This window comes from Podarcis pityusensis (genome assembly GCF_964106645.2).
Source record: "Podarcis pityusensis genome assembly, chromosome: 6".
In the NCBI taxonomy this organism is placed as follows: Eukaryota; Metazoa; Chordata; class Lepidosauria; order Squamata; family Lacertidae; genus Podarcis; species Podarcis pityusensis.
Genome location: NC_138030.1, coordinates 74,450,082 through 74,472,505, shown reverse-complemented (window position 1 = coordinate 74,472,505; position 22,424 = coordinate 74,450,082). Strand labels below are relative to the sequence as shown.

Below are 22,424 nucleotides of genomic sequence, written 5' to 3'. Positions count from 1 at the left end.
AACGCTTAACCGAGTTCCCCTGTCTCTCCCCTTCTCACTCCGTCCCTATGTGCATTTGTACGGATCCATTCACATTTCTTTTTTACAAAAAAAGTTTTCTCACCCTGCAATGCTGGTATAGTCAGACACAACGTGTGAATGAACACTCTACAATCAAGAGCCAGAGTGGGGGCGGTAAAGGAGGTCTTTGTTTGTCGAACCTGCAGCGGTTGCCCCTGAGGATAAGGGTTTAGGATTCGGTTTCCTCTAAAGGAGCAAACAGAATAAAATAAAAATATTTTTTTAAAAAATCCCAGCGCACAGTAAGTTTGGGATGGTTTTGTTCCGCCTTGGCTGCAAAATACAAAGAAGCGCCGCTAGAAGACTGGGTGTGGGTGGGTGCTGCACTCTTCCTCGCACCAAGACTCATTGTAAGGCATCTGTCTAGCTAGAGAGCTCTGTAACTGACCAGCTTGTATATCAGATTGCAAGTGACATTCACACAAGATGTTTGCGTTTATTCTTGCCAGATTTCCTCCTTCAGGACCAGCTCGTGCTTTAATACCAGATCATTACAAAGACCTAGAAAGAATAGCTGCTTCTTCTTTTTTTTTTTAATGTATATAGACACCCACCAACACCAACAACATCCCAAACTACTTACACGATACAGATAATAATTTCAATCATGAAAAAATAATGACACATGCAACTTCCACGCATTCTCTTCAGTTTTCAGCTACGTTTCTCACCCTCCTGAAGGCAGAAGGCTGAGGCTGCACTACGAGAATAACAGCTATAAAAGAAACACCAGCAGCAGCACACACAGAGATTCCTTTCCCTCCGCTGTGCACAATTGAAGATTGACACACTACAGAGAGCTCGGGCAGGGGAGGAAAAGAGACGGGGGCAGTCTGTCCTCCTACTGAACTCTCAGCCAGAAAAGCCGCTTGAGGAAAGTCAACACGCCACCAGTTTGAGGCACCTCATCCCTCTCGCCTTAATTCCGAAAACAACGTGTCCGAGAATCCCCTCGTGCCAAAAACTCGTGGTAGGGGAAAGGCTGAGGGTTGATAGCCAAACTTTTCCAATAGTAGCATTACTATTATTACCCCAAAACACAGAAGCCCGCATAACAAAATGCACTTGGGCGATTTTCCTCCCCGGGCTGAGAAATCAGCCCCAACTCACCACCCCCCACCCCCACCCCGGAGTATCAAGCGCCCATTTCCAAACTTGCTCCATCAGTCGCGCCCGTTGACCGCTTCAATGCAGTGATTACTGTGCACGGCCCTCCTTGCTGGATAGCACCTACCAAAATGGTCGAAGGCAGTTCAGCACCGGGGCTAGTGGACAGCTCCGTCCTTGGGGAATCCCTCCCCGCTGCACCAGCGAGAGAGCTCTGATGAGCCCTAAGCCAACAAACAGCGGTCCCTCCTTCAGGCAGGGCACGGGGACTTAACGAGAACACCATTTCCTAGCAGATCGCTTGCCTCTGGGCGCATATTCCATTCAAACCTCCTTAAACTGTCGGCTCCATCGCCACCCCACCCCTCAACGCTCTCTCTCTCACTCACACACACAGACATACACAAACACGCCATGCCACACCACAAACCCCAGTGCCATCTCTGGCGCTTTGTTGCTCCTTCGATACCTTTTGCAGCTTCTGGAGCCCGGAGCGACGCTCAGCATCAGCATTAACTACCTTTGTTCACGGAAAGCCATGTTGATTAGAATCTTCCTCCCTCCCTACCGTAATAACTGGAGGGATTGAGCCCTCCCAAAGCCACCGATCAGAATAACAGGCAAGGAAGGCTCCGCTTAAAATGTCAAATATTTCTCTGTGTTGATTTGGGGTGGGTGGGAGGGTGAGGGGCTAGGAAGAGATGAGCAAGCCATTGCCAGCAATTGAGAATAAAGCTTTAGAGCAGTTCAGGGATTGCCAAGAAGAAGAGAAACGCCGCCAATATAAGCCAGGGATGCGATGACTTATATGAACTGTGGACCAGGCAGGATAAGGTGCAAGTGCACGCAGGGGGTTAATCAGAGAAATATTTATCTTGATTAAAGTGCTGCCTCCTTTTCCAGAGCCGAGAGAGTCACTCCTCGCCACTTCCTCCCCATGCAACTCCCAGAAATCCACCTCTATTGAAGCGCTTACCCTTTAAATCCTGGGTTCGAGCCGAACTCCAACTGTGTGTAAAACCCAGGGAGGCATCTGATGAGCTAGGGAAAGAAGCTCTGGGCAGCGGAAAGCTGCCCCCCCTCCCCGCTCCGCACTCTCGCCTTCCCTCCTGGTGCCGGATTATAGTGTTAACAAGCCCTGGGAAAGGGACCTCGGCGCCTCTGGCTGGCTTTGTGTGCTCCGCTGCCTTCCCACCTCACGGATGCTGGTGTTCTCCAAGTCCCCGACGATCGCCTTTCAGATGCTGCGAGCTTCCAGAAAAGAAGTGATGGTGGGGGTGGGAGGGAGGAGGGAGGGAGAGAGAGAGAGAGAGAGAGAAGAGGAGGGAGAAGGAGAGAGAGAGAGAGAGAGAGAGAGAGAGAGAGAGAGAGAGAGAGAGAGAGAGAAAAATCGCCTAATGCAATCAAATCGATCTGATCTACACCATCTGTCGCCTGCCACTACACACAAACGTTAAAATAAGGAAAAACGGGAGTCACTGACAGCTCAGGAAGGCTGGTCTTGCCGAGTTCATTTTGAGCAGAGCTTAATTGGGGATGGCCAAGCACATACAGCAGCCACCGAAGCTTCTGTTAAGCCATCAAGCCCCAGATCCCAAGCATGCTAATGGTGGATTAATTGAGGAAGATCTGACGTGCAGGCTTCATACAGCTCATATTCATGACTTGCTATTGGGAAACGACCGATGCTGGGTGGTATGATGGTAAACGTGCAGTCCTAAAGGGGGGGGAGGGGGGGTAGCTGCTGAGAAAAATGGCTCTGTGTTCCCAGCCTTTCCCTCTGATAACAAACATGTGTCGAGCAGAACCGTTTAGCAGGGTGGTGTGTGTGTGTTTATGCATGCTCTTGAACCAGAGCTAGCAAGCCCCGCACGTTGCATTGTAAGAATAGATATGTATATCAATTCTTTAGGGACTGTAACGGTCTCGAACGTATGGTTGTTACAGGGTCTTGCTCCTTTCGAAGAAGTTAGGCGCCCTTCTTTTCATGATGTGTGTGTGTGTTTAATCTATACCATCTCACTTGCGCTCAAAGCACACCCAGATAATGTCTCTTAAAATCTCAGCGCTGCTAATTTCATCAGGATTGACGCAAAGTCGCTTTCTTGCCAGCAAACCCCGGGACCTTTCCCCCCACTCAACCTCCAAGTGGGAGTTATTTTTGAGAAAGACATTTCCGATCACTGAAATTTGGACATGGACTGATTAAATATGGGTTTCCCACCCGTTCTTCCTAAGGCTCAGACAGGGGAGGGAGGGGGAGACCCGTGTGTCTGTCTGTGTGTGTGTGTTTAGAACAGCATTTACTCAGTCTGCCACCACCAAATTTCCTTGCAGCTTCCAGTCCGTTTGGGCTAGTTGTTAAAATATATAAAGGATGCAGAAAAAGTTGGAAGGAATACACACTGTTTCCTCTCCTCTGTTCTAATGAATACGCCGTTAATGGGGTGGGAGCAGGTTACACTACAGCAGCTCAAAAAACAAGTTAGCCAAAAGAGTCTTTTAAAAAACAAATAAGCAAACAAACAAACACGGAGCGCGAATATTATTTTCGTGTGAACGCGTTGTTTTTTAAGCGGACGGCAGAAGGGAGTTGATTATGATATGCAAATCAGCGTGTCGCTGTCCACATACCTGGTGCTGAAACGGAAAGGTGGACCGCTCTAAAAGCGGAGACAATAGCCAGATAGGAAGCAAACAGCAAATTTATTACCAGGAATTGGGACGTGGTTCACTGCTTGCTTTGGAAGAGGGAGGGAGTGGAGACGGGAGGGGGGGTGTCCCGTCCCTATATAAAGCCCACACGTTTCTCTTGCCAATGGCTGAAGCAATTAAGATTCTTGTCAGTTCCCACTCCCCCCTATTTGATTAGCAGAGAACTAAAAAAAAAAAAAAAGAGGGGGGGTGTATCTAAATGACCGACTTTAAATATTCCAGTAAACAATTAACAATTTAGGATAATTCTAGAGTTAACTGAACCTGTCTCTTGAAAGTTTGGGTTAATCTCTTTAGAACAAACCTAACGGTTATGAATTAGATTAGCCTTGGAAAATATAGCCTAAAGACAAACACACACACACACACACACACACACACATCTTTTGTTTCAATATCCATTAATTAAGCACCACTGCCTACCTACGCAGCAGTCCTGGGTCACAGCCACGTGTCTGAGCCTAATCTCCCCAGCTGCCTTTGTTATCATCCGTGTCCAACGATTGCCCTCTGCAGGTCAGCCTTCGAGTCCTCCCAGGCAAGGCTATTGCAAATAATAAAAAATAAAAAAATGAAAGAAAGAAAGAAAGAAAGAAGTATGGCAGACGAATTGGTCGCTCGTTTTAGAGGCAGGTAGGGAACTTTACAAGCATTCCCGGAGGCTTAGCATTAGGACACTAAATGTTTATTTAGCACTGTATGTATGCGCGCGCATGTGTGTGTGTGTGTGTGTGGCCGCGCTTAGCATATTACACTCCCCCAAACACACTCACGCTCGCTTATGATCTGAAGTTCTGTTCTTTCTGTTCTACTCCGCTAGTTGGGGAGTTTTGTGCTAACAATTTTCAGCTCTGCTATGTGCTGGAGTAGACCCCATCCTACTGTCCACAACTCACCCCAAATTGAAACCCGGCCAGGAACTTGACCCGCAGAAAATCTCTGGGCTTCAATTGGGTGTTTAAACATAGCAAAGAATTCAGTTTCTCCTTAATCACAAACGTATTAAGGGGGAGTTTTAAGGTAGAGTAGTCATCTGGGGACTCACGGTTGTAAGTCCTAGAGAACGAGAATCCCTTGGCCAGTCAGAAAGGCGACTCAGACTACACCTTTCTACTTGGAAGTTGCACAGGAAAGATTGCTTAGTGCAGCTTAGATTCCTCTGAATGCACGCTAGCTCCCTCTCCCCCCCCCCAACGCCCTTCCCCCTCCCCCTTTTATTGCACACATGACTAAAATGACTAAAGGGGGAAACATTTTCTGCCTTTTCAGTATCATGAAGATTCTGAATGGAGATCCCGGCCCTTGTTAGTGACTGTAAAAAAAGAAAGAAAGAAAACCCCCAAAACCAGAGGTAACTATTATTCTGGATGAATTATTCCACTGATAAAACGTGTGTTCGGTTGTGTAGATGTGCTTGTAGACTGGACTGGAAGGGTTGGGCTTTAGAGGAAAACCGATCCAATGGAGAAAGAGAAAGAGAGAGACAGAGAGAAACAACAGCCCAGTTAATTGCCTCTTGATAAGGATCGTTTTATATTTCTGTAAAGAGGATTGTAACTTTTGATTCTCTGTCAGGTATGATTCCCGCAGTGATAGTTGGCCGCACTTCATACAGCGCAAGCGAAGAGTCAATCAATAATATGCAAAATGCCCTATTAGGAGATACTAAGGCAGACTAATTATTAATCGCTCGCTTAAAGGTAATTGAAGAGCGTTTGATTTGTCCTGTTTAAAAAGCATTAAAGGGGGAAAATCGGAGTCGTAGGCGTAAGATGGGGCGGGGAGTTGTTCTGTTTTGCCTTGGTGACTTGCATACATTTCCACGTGTGCAGTTGAGGAATCAAATATTTCTCAACAAGGTAAAGGGATGGGAAAGCAAGAAAGGTCCATGCAAACCTCCCACCCACCCCTCTAAAAACAATAATTTTGTCACTGGGGTCTGAGGGATGAGGACTGCACACTACCGTTCCTTCGGGAGAACATCGCTACGTGAAAATTCTTGTTTAAATTATTATTAAGGGACAGTCCCAGCTCAGTGACGTCATCTGACTTTGCACTGGGTGCCTCAACTCAAAAGTAAGGAAATGGTGTTGCACCGAAGGGGGTGGGGTAGCAGCTGTCATTCCAGGGCTGCAAAGGAGGAGTTGATGCTTTGATAGCCCAGCTCGCCTCTCCACGCCCCGCCCTCCTAGGCAAAGGACAGAGTTGAAGATTTGCAATGCGAGTTGCTCTTTGCCCTTTAGAGCAATCGGGACGAGCTTCCTCAGATGAGCATATGGAGTGGCTGACTATGACCACTGGGTGGTAAAGCTATCCACGTCGGGGGGCGGGAGGCTAGCCATACAATGCAAATCTGACTCAATGCAGCTCTTTCTTTGGCTGGAGGCAACCAGCGACGTCCCCTTCTTCCCTTCTCTGGTGGTGATTTCCTTTCCATCTTTCAAATCATCGTGGTGACAGCAGGATAAGCCAGGTGGTGTGCCATTCAGAAGCAGGAGTGATACTCCCAGGCTGTTTGGGAGCTGAGGGTCCATCCATATTATAGCATACAGCAGATTCCCTCTGGAACTAGGCTTGCTAGCACCCGACGATGCTTTTTTGATGGTTCTGGTGTCATGGGGTGTGTCTTAAATCAGAGATTGCCCACGTTGTGCCTCCAAGTGCTGTTGAAGTACAGCTCCCATCATCCCTGACCATGGGCCACCTTGGCTAGGGCACTGTGGTCCAAAGACAACATGGACGGCACTCTGCTGACTACCTTTGCCTTAAATCAGAAGTGGGAGGCCTTTGGCCCTCCATATGTTCATGAACTCCCTTCATCCCTGGTTATAGGCCTTACTTTCTGAGGCTGATGGGAGCTGTAGTTCATCTGGAGCGCCGAAGGTTCTTTACACCTGCCTTAACTCAAAGGAGAGTAACTCCGATGTAGCAGAAAGAACACGGGGGACAGGGAGGATTTCCGTTTGAGATGGCGGAGTACATACTGCGTCCCCTTCTCAAGCCTCTCTCGGGCACATCCGTTCTGTACTTTCAGAGGAGGGCAGACTTAGGCTTGTCAGATCTTAGATTTTCACTAGAAGTCCATGATCTTACCAACCAGAGCCAGGTCTTTTAGAATTCAAAGACAGGGAGGGTGCCTCTGAGCACATTCCGAGCCCAGGAAATTGCTCTCAGTACCAGAACTGAACTGAGATCACCGTTCTTTTGCACAGAATTCTACGCCTGCCCGGGCTAGCTTTCTTCATTTCTGCAGCCTTATGTAGGTGGGAGAAGCCATTTTGCTGATATTGCTAATAAAAGGGAGTCAGAAACCCTTGGCGATCCACTGCAGGTCCCCAAGAGATCCCGACCAACCTACCCCTGCTTTAGAATCCCTTTGAGGAGGGATGAGGGAACCGGTGACTTCTCCGGGTGTTGAAAACTGCAGGACTGTACCAGTGTTTTCCAAACTTGGGTCGCCAGCTGCTTTTGGACTACAACTCCCATCATCCCTATCTAGCAGGACCAGTGGTCAGGGATGATGGGAATTGTAGTCCAAAACCAGCTGACGACCCAACTTTGGGAAACACTGGATTAACCGGACCAGAAATAGCCTTTTCTCAGATGCACCTGGGAGTTAATTAACTACCTTCTGTGTGTAGCGAATGAAAATAACACGCGCTCTGTGCATGTTCAGGAGCCTCCTCTCCCACATCACAACCTTCCACCAGGCATATGCTGCGGATGCTGAACCCTCGCGTTGACGTGAGGCTCAAGGAGGAGTCCTTTAAACGAAGCCAAGGAGGAAGGAATAGCAAGGAACCAGAAGGCAGGCCGCAATGCTGGCATGCAAGGAGTGGAAAAGCGATGTCCGGATCCAGCGATGGGAACACCATCAGCCCTGCTGGTGATCTCGAGCCCAGCGTGCCCAGAGGGGGGAAAGCCCAACCGCCTACAGATGCCGATTGATGGGCGGAGCCGCAAGCGCCTCATTGCCAGGCAACTCACGGAGCAGCTAAAGGGCAGCGCTCAAAGGCCAGCGAGCAGCACATCCCTCCAGTGGCAACGGGCGGGCCAACTCCGAGGCAGGGGGGGGGAGGCTTCCAGGCAGAAGGCAAAAGCACGGGACGTGGCTAGCAGCGCTGAAGAGGAGACAGAAGGAGAGTTTCAGATCTACTGCCTGGATGCTGATCATCCTCGACCTGGAGGCTCTGTCTGCTTCCTTTGATCTCTCGTCCTCGCCTTTCTCCCGCTCCATCCCTTACATGCACGCGCACGAGTTCACCCTACGGCTGCCAGACGTTCCTTGTTTTAGAGGGGAACCCACTTCTGCTTCCGAGAACTTCTTCTTCTACTCAGAAAGTAGACGACGGTGGTGGTGCTGCCAAATTTTCACACGGTGGCTACTACCGCTCCCGGACAAGCCATCTCTGGGATAGCGCAGCAGGCAGAGCATGAGACTCTTAATCTCAGGGCGTTGACTAAATGATCCTCGTGGTCCCTTCTATGATTCTTTGATGATACTTCAGCCTTCCGTGAGCTCAGTCGTTCATGCCCCTGCCCTTTTGATCATTTGTTTCTCTTTTCCCGTTTTGACGAAGGAGGGCAAGGTTAGACAATGTTCACACCTGGGCAACATTGACCAGAATTCAGCATTGGAAGGGATGCCGTCTAGAGAACTTCTTTTGAACTAGGCCAGAATAATTCAGTGGGCAACCAAGTCACACCCAACCCCATAATCTTATCTGGGAGACACACTTGATCAAGGGAAGTAGGTAACCTAAGGCCCAGGGGCCGGATGCGGCTTAATCGCCTTCTCAATCCGGATGGTTTCAGGAATCAGCATGCTTTTACATGAGTAGAATGTGTCCTTTTATTTAAAATGCATCTCTGGGTTATTTGTGGGGCCTGCCTGATGTTTTTACATGAGTAGGGTGTGTGCTTTTATTTAAAATGTATCTCTCGGTTATTTGTGGGGCATAGGAATTCATCCACCCCCCCCCTATATATATATATATATATATATATATATATATATATATATAGTCCAGTCCACAACAAGGTCTGAGGGACAGTGGGCCACCCCCCTGCTTTAAAAGTTTGCTGACCTCTGCAATTGATCCTGGACACGGCTTGCTTTCCGACATGTGAACGTCTGGCCATTCCAAATGTATGATTTTATTTTATTGAACAGACTCTGGATCCTGCATAACTGTGAACCAGACCTCTTACACAGTTTGCCAGAAAGGTCCTTTTTTGTATCTCTGTGTGCTTTAAATGATGCTCTTGCAAGCCCTATCATAATATCAGCTGCAGCCAATCCATTAGGGCAAATAGGCAAGGCTGGCACAAGACATTTTGGCACCTGAGGTGAACCACAAAATGGCATCCCCCTCCCTGCCAGGGAAGAAGGAGGAAAATAGAAATCAACATCAGGGACAAAGGGGGGAGAAAGGTCTACATCAGGATCCACTGCCGCTGTGGATCCTGCCACCTGAGGCAGTTGTCCCACCTTGTCTCATGGGTGGGCCGGCCCTGCAAATAGGCCACCATCCTACCAACCTCAGCCAGCTCCACCCAACTGCCTTCTTATATTCAGTCCATACACAAGAAGAGCCTGCTGGATCAGGCCAATGGTCCAGCATCATGTTCTCACAGTGGCCAACCTGTAGAAAAGCAGCAAGCAGAATTTGGGCACACGAGCCTTCTCAGCTCCAGTGGTTTCCAGCAACTGGTGTTCAGAAGCATTGCTGCCTCCAGCTGTGGCAGTGTGAGCAGGTATTTTATTTTCTCTGTCCCCAGTCTTTCAAGACTGAGCAGTCCAATGTGTTGGTAGGATGAGAGCCAATTCCTTGGCCTGAGGTCCCTTTAGCTCTTCCAGTAAAATATTCGAGGCGCCCCCCCCCATGAGTTAATGGGCATTGTCATTCAAATGGTGTGTGCATGCTGCATCTTGTGATTGATTATGATGGGCTGGGCTTACAAGAACCCCCTGATATTTTATTCAAGTAGGCACCTGCAGTTAGTAGCCTTGAGTATCAGCTTAGTCTCAGTGTTGGCACTGCAGAAGTCAGCAGGGAGGAGGATGGTGGCCAAACTAGGACCCCTGGGCTCTGCCTGTCATTGGCTCTGCATACACTTCCTAATGGGCTCTTCGCTTTCCTCCTCTCCAGTTCCAATGCGCACCTGTCATACAGCAGTCTGCATAACAGGGCGTAACGACCCATGACCCATGTTTGAACCTCTTCCTGGTCTATGCAGATGGCAGTAGAGGTGTGGCCTGTTTTGACTCAAGTACCAAGTAGGCAGAGTAGCCACCAACCCAGGGATGCCAACTTGAGTAAAATATTGGAGGGAGGGGGCTAGGTAAGCCTTGTCCTGCAGAATCGATTACATAACATGGTGCACGGACACCATTCAAATGGCAATGCTCATTAACTTTGGGGCCCCCTCAAATATTTTATTGGGGGGGGGGGCAAAGACCCCTCGGTCCCTGGGAGTTGGCTCCTATTCACCAGCCTATGGGCCCTACGCCTTTTAGGGGCCCCATGACAACGGATTAAAACAAGAAGAAGATTTGATCTTGAAAGAAAATTGCAATCAAGCTTTCTTAGTTCAATGTTATACCACTTGAGATTTCGACTGCCTACGGGTCTCCACAGGGTTTAATCCGGCACTGGCGCAAGCCTCGCCTTCTCCTTTTTGACCCGCGTGTGGCTCATCAAACTCCCGCCTGCCTCTGCACACACTTCCAGAGGATCGTTAATTTCCTTTGTGCGCTGGTTTCCAGCAGACAGCTACTGATTTACGCAGCACGGGTGACTACGATCGCACGCACGCATACACGTGTGTTGTTGTTGTTTTTCGGTGACCCGGCAGCGTTTGGGTCTCTGAAGGAACGCTTCTCGTGGAGAGAGCGATGACACGTGTACATCCCCAAAGGACGCCTGACTCGTATCTTTTTGCCAAGCAGAGCAAAAGCATGCCCAAGTAAAGGGAAGCTCCTTTGAAAGCGGGGACTTCCCTTCCTTCCCTGTGGACTACCTTGCAAGCGGGACTGGGTGGCTGGTCTCCCTTCCTAACCGGTTCAAGCGACGCACCCATCCCTCCTGCTTCGAGCCCAAACGGAACTCTGTTCGGCAGAGCGAAGGAGCCCCCTGCTGGCCAGACGGCGTTAGGCGCGCAGAGGCGAAGCTTGCTTACAAAGAGCCTGGGCGGGTCCGCAGAGTGAATGGAGCCGAGGCAGTCTGGGCTGTGAGATGCTGGACAGAAACCCATAGAGCTCGTTGAGGGCGTCAGCCGCCGGCTCCCCCCCGCCTCCCCCCCTCCCGCTTCTGAAGCCTTGAAGGAAACACTGAATTAACAGCTGGACGGCTGTGAGCAGAAATCCTAGATTTCCGTTGTTTGTGGCCTTAGATGAGCGTTTTTAGGATTCATCAGCCTCATACTTCGGGGTACGTGAGGTACAGGTAGCAATGCAGCCCTCGTACATCTATTTTTTTTTAAATCCTCTTGAGAAATAAGTGATATTGCAGATCTCCCCCCCACCCACTTTTGGGTAGGTAAGTTTGTTTGTTTTCTTTAGAGAAGCAGCACGAAGTTCATATTTTCCATATGCTCCAATAGTTCTTTATGTTGGACACATCTTTTTTTTGGTTTCTGCTGTTAATGGGAAAGAGCTTTACTTATCTGTTTATTTGAAAGGATCTACTGATTTAAGGGAAGTCTGTGAAGTCTTTGGCTTTGGTGTTAACCTTAGAGCTGCAAACCAACCCCCTCATCCCTGGGTCCCGAGGCTCATTGAATTCAATGGAACTTCTTCACAGGCATATGTAGTTAGGCTTCCAGCCTAAGACAGAGTACACAAAATTTGTTTAAAGCACATGACTTTCCGCAAAGAATCCTGGGAATTGTAGTTTGCTGGAAATCATAGGTCTCTGTGGGGTGAGCTATGGTTCCTAGGAGTCTCTGGAGAAAGTAATGTGCTTTAAATGTGCCTGAAATGTATGGTGTGCAGCCATGGAGCTACAGCCCCAGCCCTTGCCTTCTGTTTTCTCTGGTTTGGGCTTATTCGACTTGAATTTAGCTTAGATCCATCCCTATGACTTTTGCTCATGTGACTCACCTTGTTTAAACTTTGCGTGTTAACCAGGAATTCCAAACCGTTGTGGTCTGAGTGTCACAGTAGCCTTTCTCCTGAGAGAGGAAAACATGCAGCGTGTGGTCCAGAGTGTGAGATGTGAGCAGTGAACTCTTCAGTTCAAATGTTAACACAGCCCAAAACTCCCTTGGCGGCCTTAGACAAAAAAGCCCCCACTATGTCTCCTTCCCTTCCTAGCTGCAAAATGAATATAATAATACTTGCACCCTTTGTTATATTAAGGTAAGGATTACGGGGATAATGTGTGAGAGAAGCACTGGGCATTTTTAAAGCTCTGTGTATTGCAGCCTTATAAATTTACCCACTCTCCTGCAAAATAGTAGCTAGCTAAGAGTTGCACTGTGTTTTTGCACTAGCCATTATGGCTAGCCATACTGGCCAACTAGTCATGTCCATCGTGGAAATAGAAGATTTTAGGCTAAAGGGGAAATTGACACCTACTAAGCAGGCAGGCAGAGGAGGAATCATCACTCAATTTCCTCAGCACCATCACCGCTGGTCAGTCAGTAGTATGGTATCCATTCCTGCCAACCCAGAGAGCAGAAGAGCTTGCTTTAACGCTGCTGGGTGCCCCTGTCCCTCAAGGAAACCTCCTTGAGGTTTTGAGGTCTGCAGAGTCCTTGTGGAGCTTCTAAAAGCTCCCCCGCTGCTCAGAATCCCCAGAGGGGTTTTTCCGCACTTCTTTGATGGCTGCAGGTAAACCGGAAGCCGACACCTGTGACTCTTAACCAGTCTGCCTCATCTCTGCCTCTTGGCTTCCCTCTTCCCATTCTCGTGCTTCAGCTTCTCCCACTGATTCTGGACTTCTTTCTGTCACAGACTCTCCCAGCTCATGAAGCCCTGTTACCTCTTCAGCTTCCAACACCACCTCTTCCTAGTCTTCTCCCCCTGACCATTCATCATCATCCCACCACCACTCCCCAGGCTCTGAGCTTTCTTCCCTTGATGGTTTCTCCCACCATTCCCAAGGCTGCCCAGAAAAGAATGTGACCATCTCGCTGAATTTCCCCTCTCAACTCTATTTTAGCACCTCAGGACTTCTCCATCTAATTATACCAGGCCTTGTTTACCTTCCAACCTCTCTTGTAGCCTAGAATCACAACCTCAGTCCCCTGGCCTGCTAGTCTCTCTCTCTCTCTCTCTCTCTCTCTCTCTCTCACACACACACACACACACAGCCCCTCCTCCTGACCCCAGATGTTATGTGTGGCTGATTATCACCAATAAGTGTTGGGAAACATTTGAATCTCATCAGTGGAAAGTCTTTCCACTGTCAGCTGCTATCAGCTCAGCTGTGACTGAGCTGAAGTACACAATAGGCCGGTGGAGGGGGGGGGGGAGGTCAGACATGCTGTCCCAAGAGGTTGATATGATCAAATCCTTTTAGCGAAACAAGCATTTGCTTCAGCACATTTGATAGTACTGTGTTTGACAGCCTTCTCTTCCTTGCAGACAAGTGGTTTGAAGAAACACTGACCAACAGCTATCGTGAGCCTTTTTTGGGGGGGGGGTAGGTGAAGAGATGAGTGGATCTCTGTCCATGACACAGCATTACACTGACACAGTCTCAACTCTCTCCCTCCACCAAGCACCAGAATGGAATGGCTGCTCCCACAACATAATGTTAATTCAGTTGTGCTTAGGTCTTGCTTAATCTGTCTGGTGCTAGGCAGTCATATTTTTTCTGGGTAATTTCATCTCTGTGAAACGTTTATTCTCCACTTGTGAGATCTGTTGTTGGATGGTTTCTTCTCATGTGATCAGTGTTGCATAAATTGCCTCAGATGTGTTACACATTGCTGCAAATTGGTACCGTCACCAATGGCCTGGTGAGGGGAGCGACAACTTGCATCAGGGCCTTCTCTGTGGTGGCACCCTTCTTGTGGAAACCCCTGCGTACCCCCAGCAAGAAAGTACTGGTCATGCCCATCTACTTGGTTACACCCAGAAGGGAGGTGGCTCTCACAGGTATGACAGGAAGTCCTCCCTGTTGGATCCACATTCCTCTGTGTGCCCATTCTAGCAAACAGGAAATGTTGGACTTAACTGCTCTGTGTATATATCCCACACTAGTCCAGCATCCTGTCCTCACAGTGGCCAACCAGATGCCTGCAGAAGCCTGCAAGCAGGACCTGGGCTCAGGAGCATGCTCTCCTGCAGCTTCCAGCAACTAGTATTCAGAAGGGCATTGCTTTCAACTGTGGATGACGGGCTGACACATGCCAATTGAGGAAGCCTGGCAAGCCAAATAAGGCCTATGGGTTGGCCGCTCTACTAGAAAAAATCTTCTGTCTGATACAGAGCGATAAGGGAGAGCAGGAAGGGTCTTGAATTTGCCCATCCATCCACAGTGAGCACCTGGGCCAGGCAACCATACAAGTTGCCTGCGCACAGCCTTCTCCCACTATGCTGATCTATCTTGCATATGCCTTTCTATTTAATTATAGTACTTATTGCTCCATTTGGTTCTGTTCCATACCAATTGGCACGTGCAAACCTGTTGTTTTCTTTTGGTAAATGCATTTCTACTTGTTTAGGAAGTGCATAATTGGTCAACCAAGTCCGTGGACTCTGACGATCTTGAACAGCTGTCATTTATTCTCCAGCACTAAATGACTTTACCCCATAGGTGTGCCTTGCGAAGTGTTAACTCCCCCAGCAGTGTGGACGATGCAAAAGTACTTTACGATGGAATAAGCTGCTGTTGGATAGCATGGGTTCGAATTGCCCTAGCACTTAGAAATACCAAAAGAGATGCTTTGGTATATGCGTTTTAATTCCGGACCAGGGCCTCCATCAGTAAATAAGTGCATCCTGTTTGATCCCCTTTAAAAACCGTGTTCTTGGTGATAAAAGCAAAACATGTAGAACATCAGAGGCAAACATGCTGTAATTGAATTCTAGAAAGCAAGCGTTCCTCTTGGCTAGTATTCCTACAGGCCTCTTCAAAATATGGAAATATATTGGTGTGTCCTGGAAAAGGCAAAGGAAAAAAAACCTTCCTAAAAAAACCAAAAAACCCCCCACACAAAATCCAGCAGTTTTGGACACTTAGTTGACATATGTCTCATTATCTTACACCAGAAATGTGACAATGAATGACAGGAGTCCGCCGAGAGATTTAAAGTGATGATAAAGGCAGCAAGGCTTTCCAGAAACACCGAGTCTAGTTCTTAATAGCTACATGCTTCTTTACATGCATCCTAATAATTTGACATTTATAATTCACTGTGCTGCTGAATTCCTTATCGTTTTCTTACTGTCAGCCCCTTCACATTTGGAAATAAATGTCCTTCCTAATTATTACGTGTAGTTGAACTCCTAACATTCTTTTTTTAATCTACCTTGTATTATCCCCCCCCCCCCCATCCCATGAACAAAATGGGAACTAGGAAACTATTAATGCTCAGTGCCCTTTCATTAAAATTTAAACTCACACTGGTCTTAAATGTCATGCTAAAAAAAAAAAAAAAGGAACACAGCTTATAGCTCATTAATGTTTGTTAATAAAGCAGGGCACATGCCACCGATTTAAAAATCATGCTTTCCTTTATTATGGACTGAAAGCAAGTTTCCATGACCCATTTTTCTTCTCATCCAAAGAGACTGTTGTGTGCAGCTCTTGAAGTAATCATCATCCTTGCTAACCACCTCCTTCTGTGCTGCTGACTCTCAGACTCTGGGATTGTTGAAATATATACAGCAAGAATTCAAGTCATGTGATTCAAATTGGGTCTGCTAGACCCAATTTTTTTAAGCAATGTGGACTAAAGTCACTTGTGGGGCTCCTCCAGGATTAGGGGACCTGAATCTTAAGCTTCATTCATTTCATAATAGATCCATCCGTGGTTGGAAGTGACTTCAAAGGACCTCTGGTTCAACCCCTGAAAATCAATGCTACAACATCCCTGATAAGTGACCATCCAGTTTGTGATCAGAAGGTGCAAGAGACCAACAAAACTGCTGAAGTTTAAGCAGGTCTAGGTCTGGTCAGCGTCCGGATGAGAACTACATGCACACAGTTTTTGGTTCCATGATGGAGGAAAGGTCAATGCAAAAACAGAAATCAACTTCTCCAGCCAAGGTGGTTCTACCTCATTCTAAGGCAGACCATACATGTCCCTTCTATGAGTAGGAATTGGGGAGAATTCAGTTCAGTTCACATTTTAATGCAAGCCTATTTAATTTGCTTCCCTGAAAAGACATGTGAAGTGAGATGCAGTTATCTCTAAACATGCATACAGAAATGCAGATATATGTAACATGCATAGATCTGTGGAAAAGGACATACTGAAACATATTATAGTTAGGTGAGATTGCTTGCAGAATGTGTACACTGAGGAATTGCATACAAAAATCCCAACGTTGGGAGAAAGCACACCAAAGTGGTGACGAATTTTCACGAGGACTTAAAAACAACTTTGTAAATTGATGCAGAAATGTGGCAAGCCAACCTTAAGAATGGAAAAGAGAGGAGCTTGTCTATGAGGCCTGCCATGTGGCTAACATGTAAATAATGCCAAGAGAACATTGTTATCCATGGTTTTCAATTATAGCTGCCAAATCTTGTCATTTTTTTATAAAAAAAACACCCCACCCCAAACATCAAATAATAGTTGCTTTGTGCCTTTTCATACTTGCTTGTATTGAACAGTGCCAAAATTTCCAGCCCAAACTGGGAATGCTTCTTAGTCTGCTACATTTATCTCCAGGCATGATTTATATGTTCTATTTTCTCCAGATCAGTGACGGGGATGCATTCTTGAGGAGTAAAAATAAATATGAGACAACTACACCCCATTAAACATTTTTTATCTGCTTGTAGAATTGGGAAGCAGGTAATTCTTAGCGTCACATTTCTCAGGTTTTCTTTAAAACACACACACACACACACACACACACACACACACACACCAAACAACTTCAAATCACTTCAATGTATTCCATGGCACTGCCACTTAAATTTCATGAATTATGAAATGCTGCCTCAGACCTGTATAGTGAGTTCTTTTTCTTGACATGGGGTTGGAATAGCTAGATCGGAGATGGGAAACATATTTCTGGCTGATGGCTGCGTTCCATTCCGGGGGACCTTTTGTGGGGCACATGTTGGTCGTGACTGGGGCCAGAGGTGAAAGCGGGCAGAGGAATGATGGAGAATATTATCTTTGTAGTTTCTACACCTACACACCACTATTTATCCTCCATCCAGACAAGCGAGAAGCGCCATCAGAGTTCAAGGACATATTTCTGCAATGCAAAAACACTCAAGGAGAAAGGGTGTGCCCTTGGTAGAGTCTCAAAGGCCAGACAAGAAGGGCTTCTTGGCAAAGTAGCTAAATTGCAGCTCAGAAGCCAAACCATGTGCAATACCGACTCTTTTCTTGAAATTAAAACAATGTCCAAACACTCGTTAAAATATTCAAAAGCTTTTACTTGCAGAACATATAGCTAAAGAAGAATATATGCAAAGTAGTAGTAGTAGTAGTAGAAGAAGAAGAAGAAGAAGAAGAAGAGTTTGGATTTGATATCCCGCCTTTCACTCCCTTTAAGGAGTCTCAAAGCGGCTAACATTCTCCTTTCCCTTCCTCCCCCACAACAAACACTCTGTGAGGTGAGTGGGGCTGAGAGACTTCAAAGAAGTGTGACTGGCCCAAGGTCACCCAGCAGCTGCATGTGGAGGAGCAGAGATGTGAACCCAGTTCCCCAGATTACGAGACTACCACTCTTAACCACTACACCACACTGGCTCTCAGTATTTACATTCACGTGTTTACATTCACGTGTTTATCCAAGCATGGGCTTTAGTTTTTCTTTGTTGAAGATTACAGCTTCTTCCTTAAGCCTTCAAACTGTGTCTTTCTCTCTTTCTAGTCCTTACACTCAGCCTTCTGTATTTTATCCAGATAGGCCATGCAGTTCCTTCTGAGAGGTCTCCACATTCTCCTTCCAGCAGACTTCTACTTACTGCTTCTTTGGGAGAATATCAATTTCTGTACTTCTTTCTGTCACATACATTCACACAGAAACATTAGCACTCCTCTATTGCGTTGATCTAACACTGCCTTATCTTCAGTGTTCACGGAGGTGCAGCCATTACAGTCAAGTCACTCACACACAGAACAAAATGGAGAACGTAATAAGATACCTCCTGTGTGACTAAAGTTAACCAAACACACAAGAGTTACTGGGGAACACCCCAGAATTAAACACACACAATGCATTCAAGCATTCCCAATTTCAGTAAATTAAATCGCTATACTTAAAAGAGCCTAGGACCGCATTTGGTTCCCAGGTACGATATTCCCCATTGCTGAGTTAGATGATAGTGATTTTCTGCTCATACATAGTTGAAGCTAAATCTGCTGGAGTATCCCTTGGGTGTGGTATTTAGCTTAGGAGAGGATATGGCTAATTGGACAGGCTACTATGTAAGCCTGTATCAGGCTGCAACCCTCAACACACTTCCTTAGCAGTCCCATTTTGCTCAGTGGCACTGCCTTCTTTTTGGATATTGCCTCACAGAGTTGAGCATGCAGACCATCTCCTCTCGCTCGAGTTCTCTGGATTGCACGGGCTGGCCCTTTGCTTTTTAAGCATAATGTTTGCAGCCTGGAATAAAATTTGCAATTAAATTTTACTCTTTGCAGTTACAATGGGCGAAACGCTGCAGATGCCAACAGCTGGGGACTGCCAATGTTGAGACGTATTCAATTTCCATATAATGGGTAGAAACAACCTCCATTATTGCAGCAATCTGTTGCCTTTCCCATTAAGGTTCCAAACTTCAATTCTTCCAAATGAGACGGTGATGCTAACCTCTACAAAATTTCTGCTGTCTCCAGAATGCGACTGCTTGGTAAAAAGGATTTTTCAGATACTGAAATTACAAAGATATTGTCAGTTAAGAGATCTAACCATGATGGAGAAAATGATTGAGAGTTACTATAATACTTGTGTGCTGGAATATAGAACCTTTAAAGATCAAAGTAGATGGGAAATGGGCTTAGGTAGGGCTATTACAGAAGATCATGGAAGAGGATTGTAAATATACATATAGATCTACTTGATTATTATGCCCTTGAATCTGGGGGGGGGGGAGGTACTAATAACACAGTGGAATATTTATGCATGAACTAGATAACAGTAGTGAGAAACCTATGGCATTCCAGATGTACATGAACTCCAACTCTCATCAGCCCTACACAACATGGCCAATGGCCAGGGGTTGGGGTTTGCTGTTTTGAACCTGTCCATTTTCTGATCAAGTTCTGATCATAACTCAAACTTGGTCCATTGTGGCTCAGCCCAATCTGGTGGCTTGTGAAAATAACATGATTGCTTTTGATCCTCTTGACATTGTTGCAAGTATGGCTATTGTTGCTTATGTAATGGCTACTGTTGTTTACTGTACTGTTACTGTTATTCATTGCACATCATCAAGTAGCTATTTGCATGCCCTCTGGGGATCACCTGCCTTGTGGTACCACAGTAATTTTGAAGTGTCCCTTTCTTCTTCCCACAGAATATTCCAGAGCTTGCATTAAGTGTTGATTATTGGAAAATTACTTAGAATCCTTAGTCAGGGATGATGGGAGTTGTAGTCCAACAACTTCCCCACACTTGCTTTGCAGCATAGTTGACTGACTTTCAAAAAGATATTAGCAGAATTACAGAGTCAAGTGAAATAACATCTGATTCCTAAAAGTGCAGATAAAACTGAAGTTAGAAGGTAGGGCTAAGTTGAAATGACTAACAATTGCTATGCACATTTTTGGAAGTGCTGAAAAACACTCTTTTGGGCAAAGACACTTGGAAACATGTTCATGCATTCAATTACTCTGCTCTCTGGCACTTATTTTCAGTTAACTTCACATGTTGTGAATAGCATGTCTGCATAGCCAGTTCTGATTGGCTGTGTATTATTGTGACTTCATTCCAGTCATTTCATAATCCCTTTTTTCACTAGTACTGTGGTACCTCAGGTTAAGTACTTAATTCATTCCGGAGGTCTGTTCTTAACCTGAAACTATACTTAACCTGAAGCACCACTTTAGCTAATGGGGCCTCCCACTGCCACCGTGCCGCCGCTGCACAATTTCTGTTCTCATCCTGAAGCAAAGTTCTTAACCCGAGGTAATGTTTCTGGGTTAGCGGAGTCTGTAACCTTAAGTGTATGTAACCTGAAGCGTATGTACCCGAGGTAGCACTGTAAAGGTAAAGGGACCCCTGACCCTTCACTAGGATCACCTATTTAACTAATCTAAAAGCATTGCTGTTTCTCTCAGTTATATCAATTTGTCCACATCATCATGCAGCCAGGTGTTGGGGTATGTGTTTATCTTCACCCTTAACTTCTCTCTCTCCTCTCTCTCTCTCTCTCTCTCTCTCTCTCTCTGTGTGTGTGTGTGTATGAAGCTTCAGCAAAGCGGTGAAGCTCACCAACGCAAAACAGTGTTGTTTTAAACAGAGCTGTTTTGCTTAGCACATCCAAGACACACTATATTTGCACACTATATACAGGCTAGGTAAAGGGACCCCTGACTGTGAGGTCCAGTCGCAGACTACTCTGGGGTTGTGGCGCTCATCTCACTTTATTGGCCAAGGGAGCCGGCGTACAGTTTCCGGGTCATGTGGCCAGTATGACTAAGCCGCTTCTGGCAAACCAGGGCAGCGCACGGAAACGCCGTTTACCTTCCCGCCGGAGCAGTACCTACTTGCACTTTGGCATGTTTTCGAACTGCTAGGTTGGCAGGAGCTGGGACCAAGCAACAAGAGTTCACCCCATCATGGGGATTCAAACCGCCGACCTTCTGATTGGCAAGCCCTAGGCTCTGTGGTGTAGACCACAGCGCCACCCGCATCCCAGTATATACAGGTTACATGAAGGCTTTTCTCCCTCTGCTCCCTGAGGAGTTTGTGTACTTACTGAACAAAATCCACCCACAAGTTCTAAATCAACTCACACATAGTCCTGCAGCAGGTTCTAAATTCTTCAAAAATATTTCTTCTGTACTGAAATTATTATTTTTCAGCCTAAAAACCTGAAACTGGGGAATGTTTGGAGGAGGCCTAGTGGAGATGGAGATGGAGAAATGGATCCAGCAGATGAACACAGAACTTAATTACTGATGGTGGCTTTGCATGCTATAGAGAAACAGCCATATAGTATGGTTGCCAGTGATTTTTCTATCGCTGCCTCTCTAACTGCACATCTTCTTCCAAGTGGCTCATGTGTGAGTTCGCAATGTACCTGGGCCTCACAGCCTATGGGAGATAGACAACTTCCTTTTGCGCATTTCCCAGGAAGTAGATACCCTTTTCCAGGAAAAAGACTCTTGTATACATTACATTGAGAAGGTACCATCTTACTACAGGTTGAGTTAAAGCAGTGTTGGCAACACAGGGCAAGCAAGGGCCCATTGTTTTTCAGGTTTATGCCCCTGATATACCTAGAACATTTGTTCATTCAACTGTTTATAACAATAGTTGCTCAATCCTATGCCTGTCTGGCATCGGTCCCATTGAGCTCAATGAGAATTTCTTCCAATGTAGTATGCAGACAATGCAATCTCTGTGTTTAGCACAGGAAAGCAGTGTTTCATATGGTTCACTTAAGACTTACCATGTAGTTAAAAGTGTGTGTGTGTGTGTGTGTGTATAGAAGGTTTGCCTCCGTACTCTACCACAACAGCACCCCTGACAGGAACATGAAAAGAGGATCTAGAAGTCACACCTGCTTCCACTACCAAAGTTTCCTTGTGGTGCATGAAAGCATCATCAGAGAACACTTTGTCCTAGCATATAACAAGATTATCTGCCTTACACAGGCAATATACCATATTTTTCCATGTATAACACGCCCCCGTGTATAAGACGACCCCTGTCTTTGGGGACTCCAAATTAAGGAAATGGGGGAGGGGGAGATTGCTCAGAGTTGTTGAGCTTTTGGGGGGAATTGCCGACAACCGCTCACCCGCCTGACCAGCGCTGCCAATCACACTCCTCACTGAAGCCACCAATCATCTGCCCGCTCGCCACCAGCTGCCGCCAATCACACGCCCAGTTGCTGCAGCAACAGCCAATCGCCAGCAGGCCTTGCCACAGCCACCAATCTCTGCTGACAATCTCCTGCTCGCAGCTGCCACCAATCGCCTGTCCTGTTACTATCCGTGTATAAGATGACCCCCAATTTCTAGCATTTTTTATAATAAAAAAATCGTCTTATACACAGAAAAACACTGTAGTTCTTTGTAGGACTGGGACAAATAGATAAAGGATTAGATGTAGGTTTAGTCCTTGGCAATGAGCTAAGGAAGATTATCTATGCGACTACTTATTTAGGAATTTATAGCCCACCCATCTAAAGCACACACATTACTCAGGGTACCTTACAATGATT

At 46.4% G+C, this 22,424-nt stretch overlaps 1 protein-coding gene and 1 long non-coding RNA gene across 8 annotated transcripts in view; one reads left to right on the top strand and one right to left on the bottom strand.

Annotated features, from left to right (window-relative positions):
* Nucleotides 1–4,480, bottom strand: part of LOC308478756 (uncharacterized protein) — an 87,912-nt gene extending 83,432 nt beyond the window's left edge. For 4 of the 7 annotated variants that reach the window (XR_013987223.1, XR_013987224.1, XM_081008873.1 and 1 more), the window contains exon 1: nt 1,637–1,761. Coding sequence is in view for 2 of the 7 variants with exons in the window: in XM_081008873.1 (XP_080864999.1) it covers nt 1,637–1,680 (44 nt within the window). In the remaining 5 variants the exon portion in view is untranslated. Of the gene's footprint in view, nt 1–200; nt 405–1,294; nt 1,512–1,636; nt 1,762–2,143; nt 2,419–4,305 lie in introns of those variants that run through there. The other 3 variants (XR_013987222.1, XR_013987225.1, XR_013987226.1) reach the window with 3 other exon arrangements.
* An 8-nt stretch (nt 4,481–4,488) lies between these two features.
* The window catches only part of LOC308478820, a 50,573-nt gene continuing 32,637 nt past the window's right edge, over nt 4,489–22,424 (top strand). The window contains exon 1 of the long non-coding RNA XR_013987312.1: nt 4,489–4,515. This is a non-coding gene — a long non-coding RNA (uncharacterized lncRNA). The remainder of the gene's footprint in view (nt 4,516–22,424) is intronic.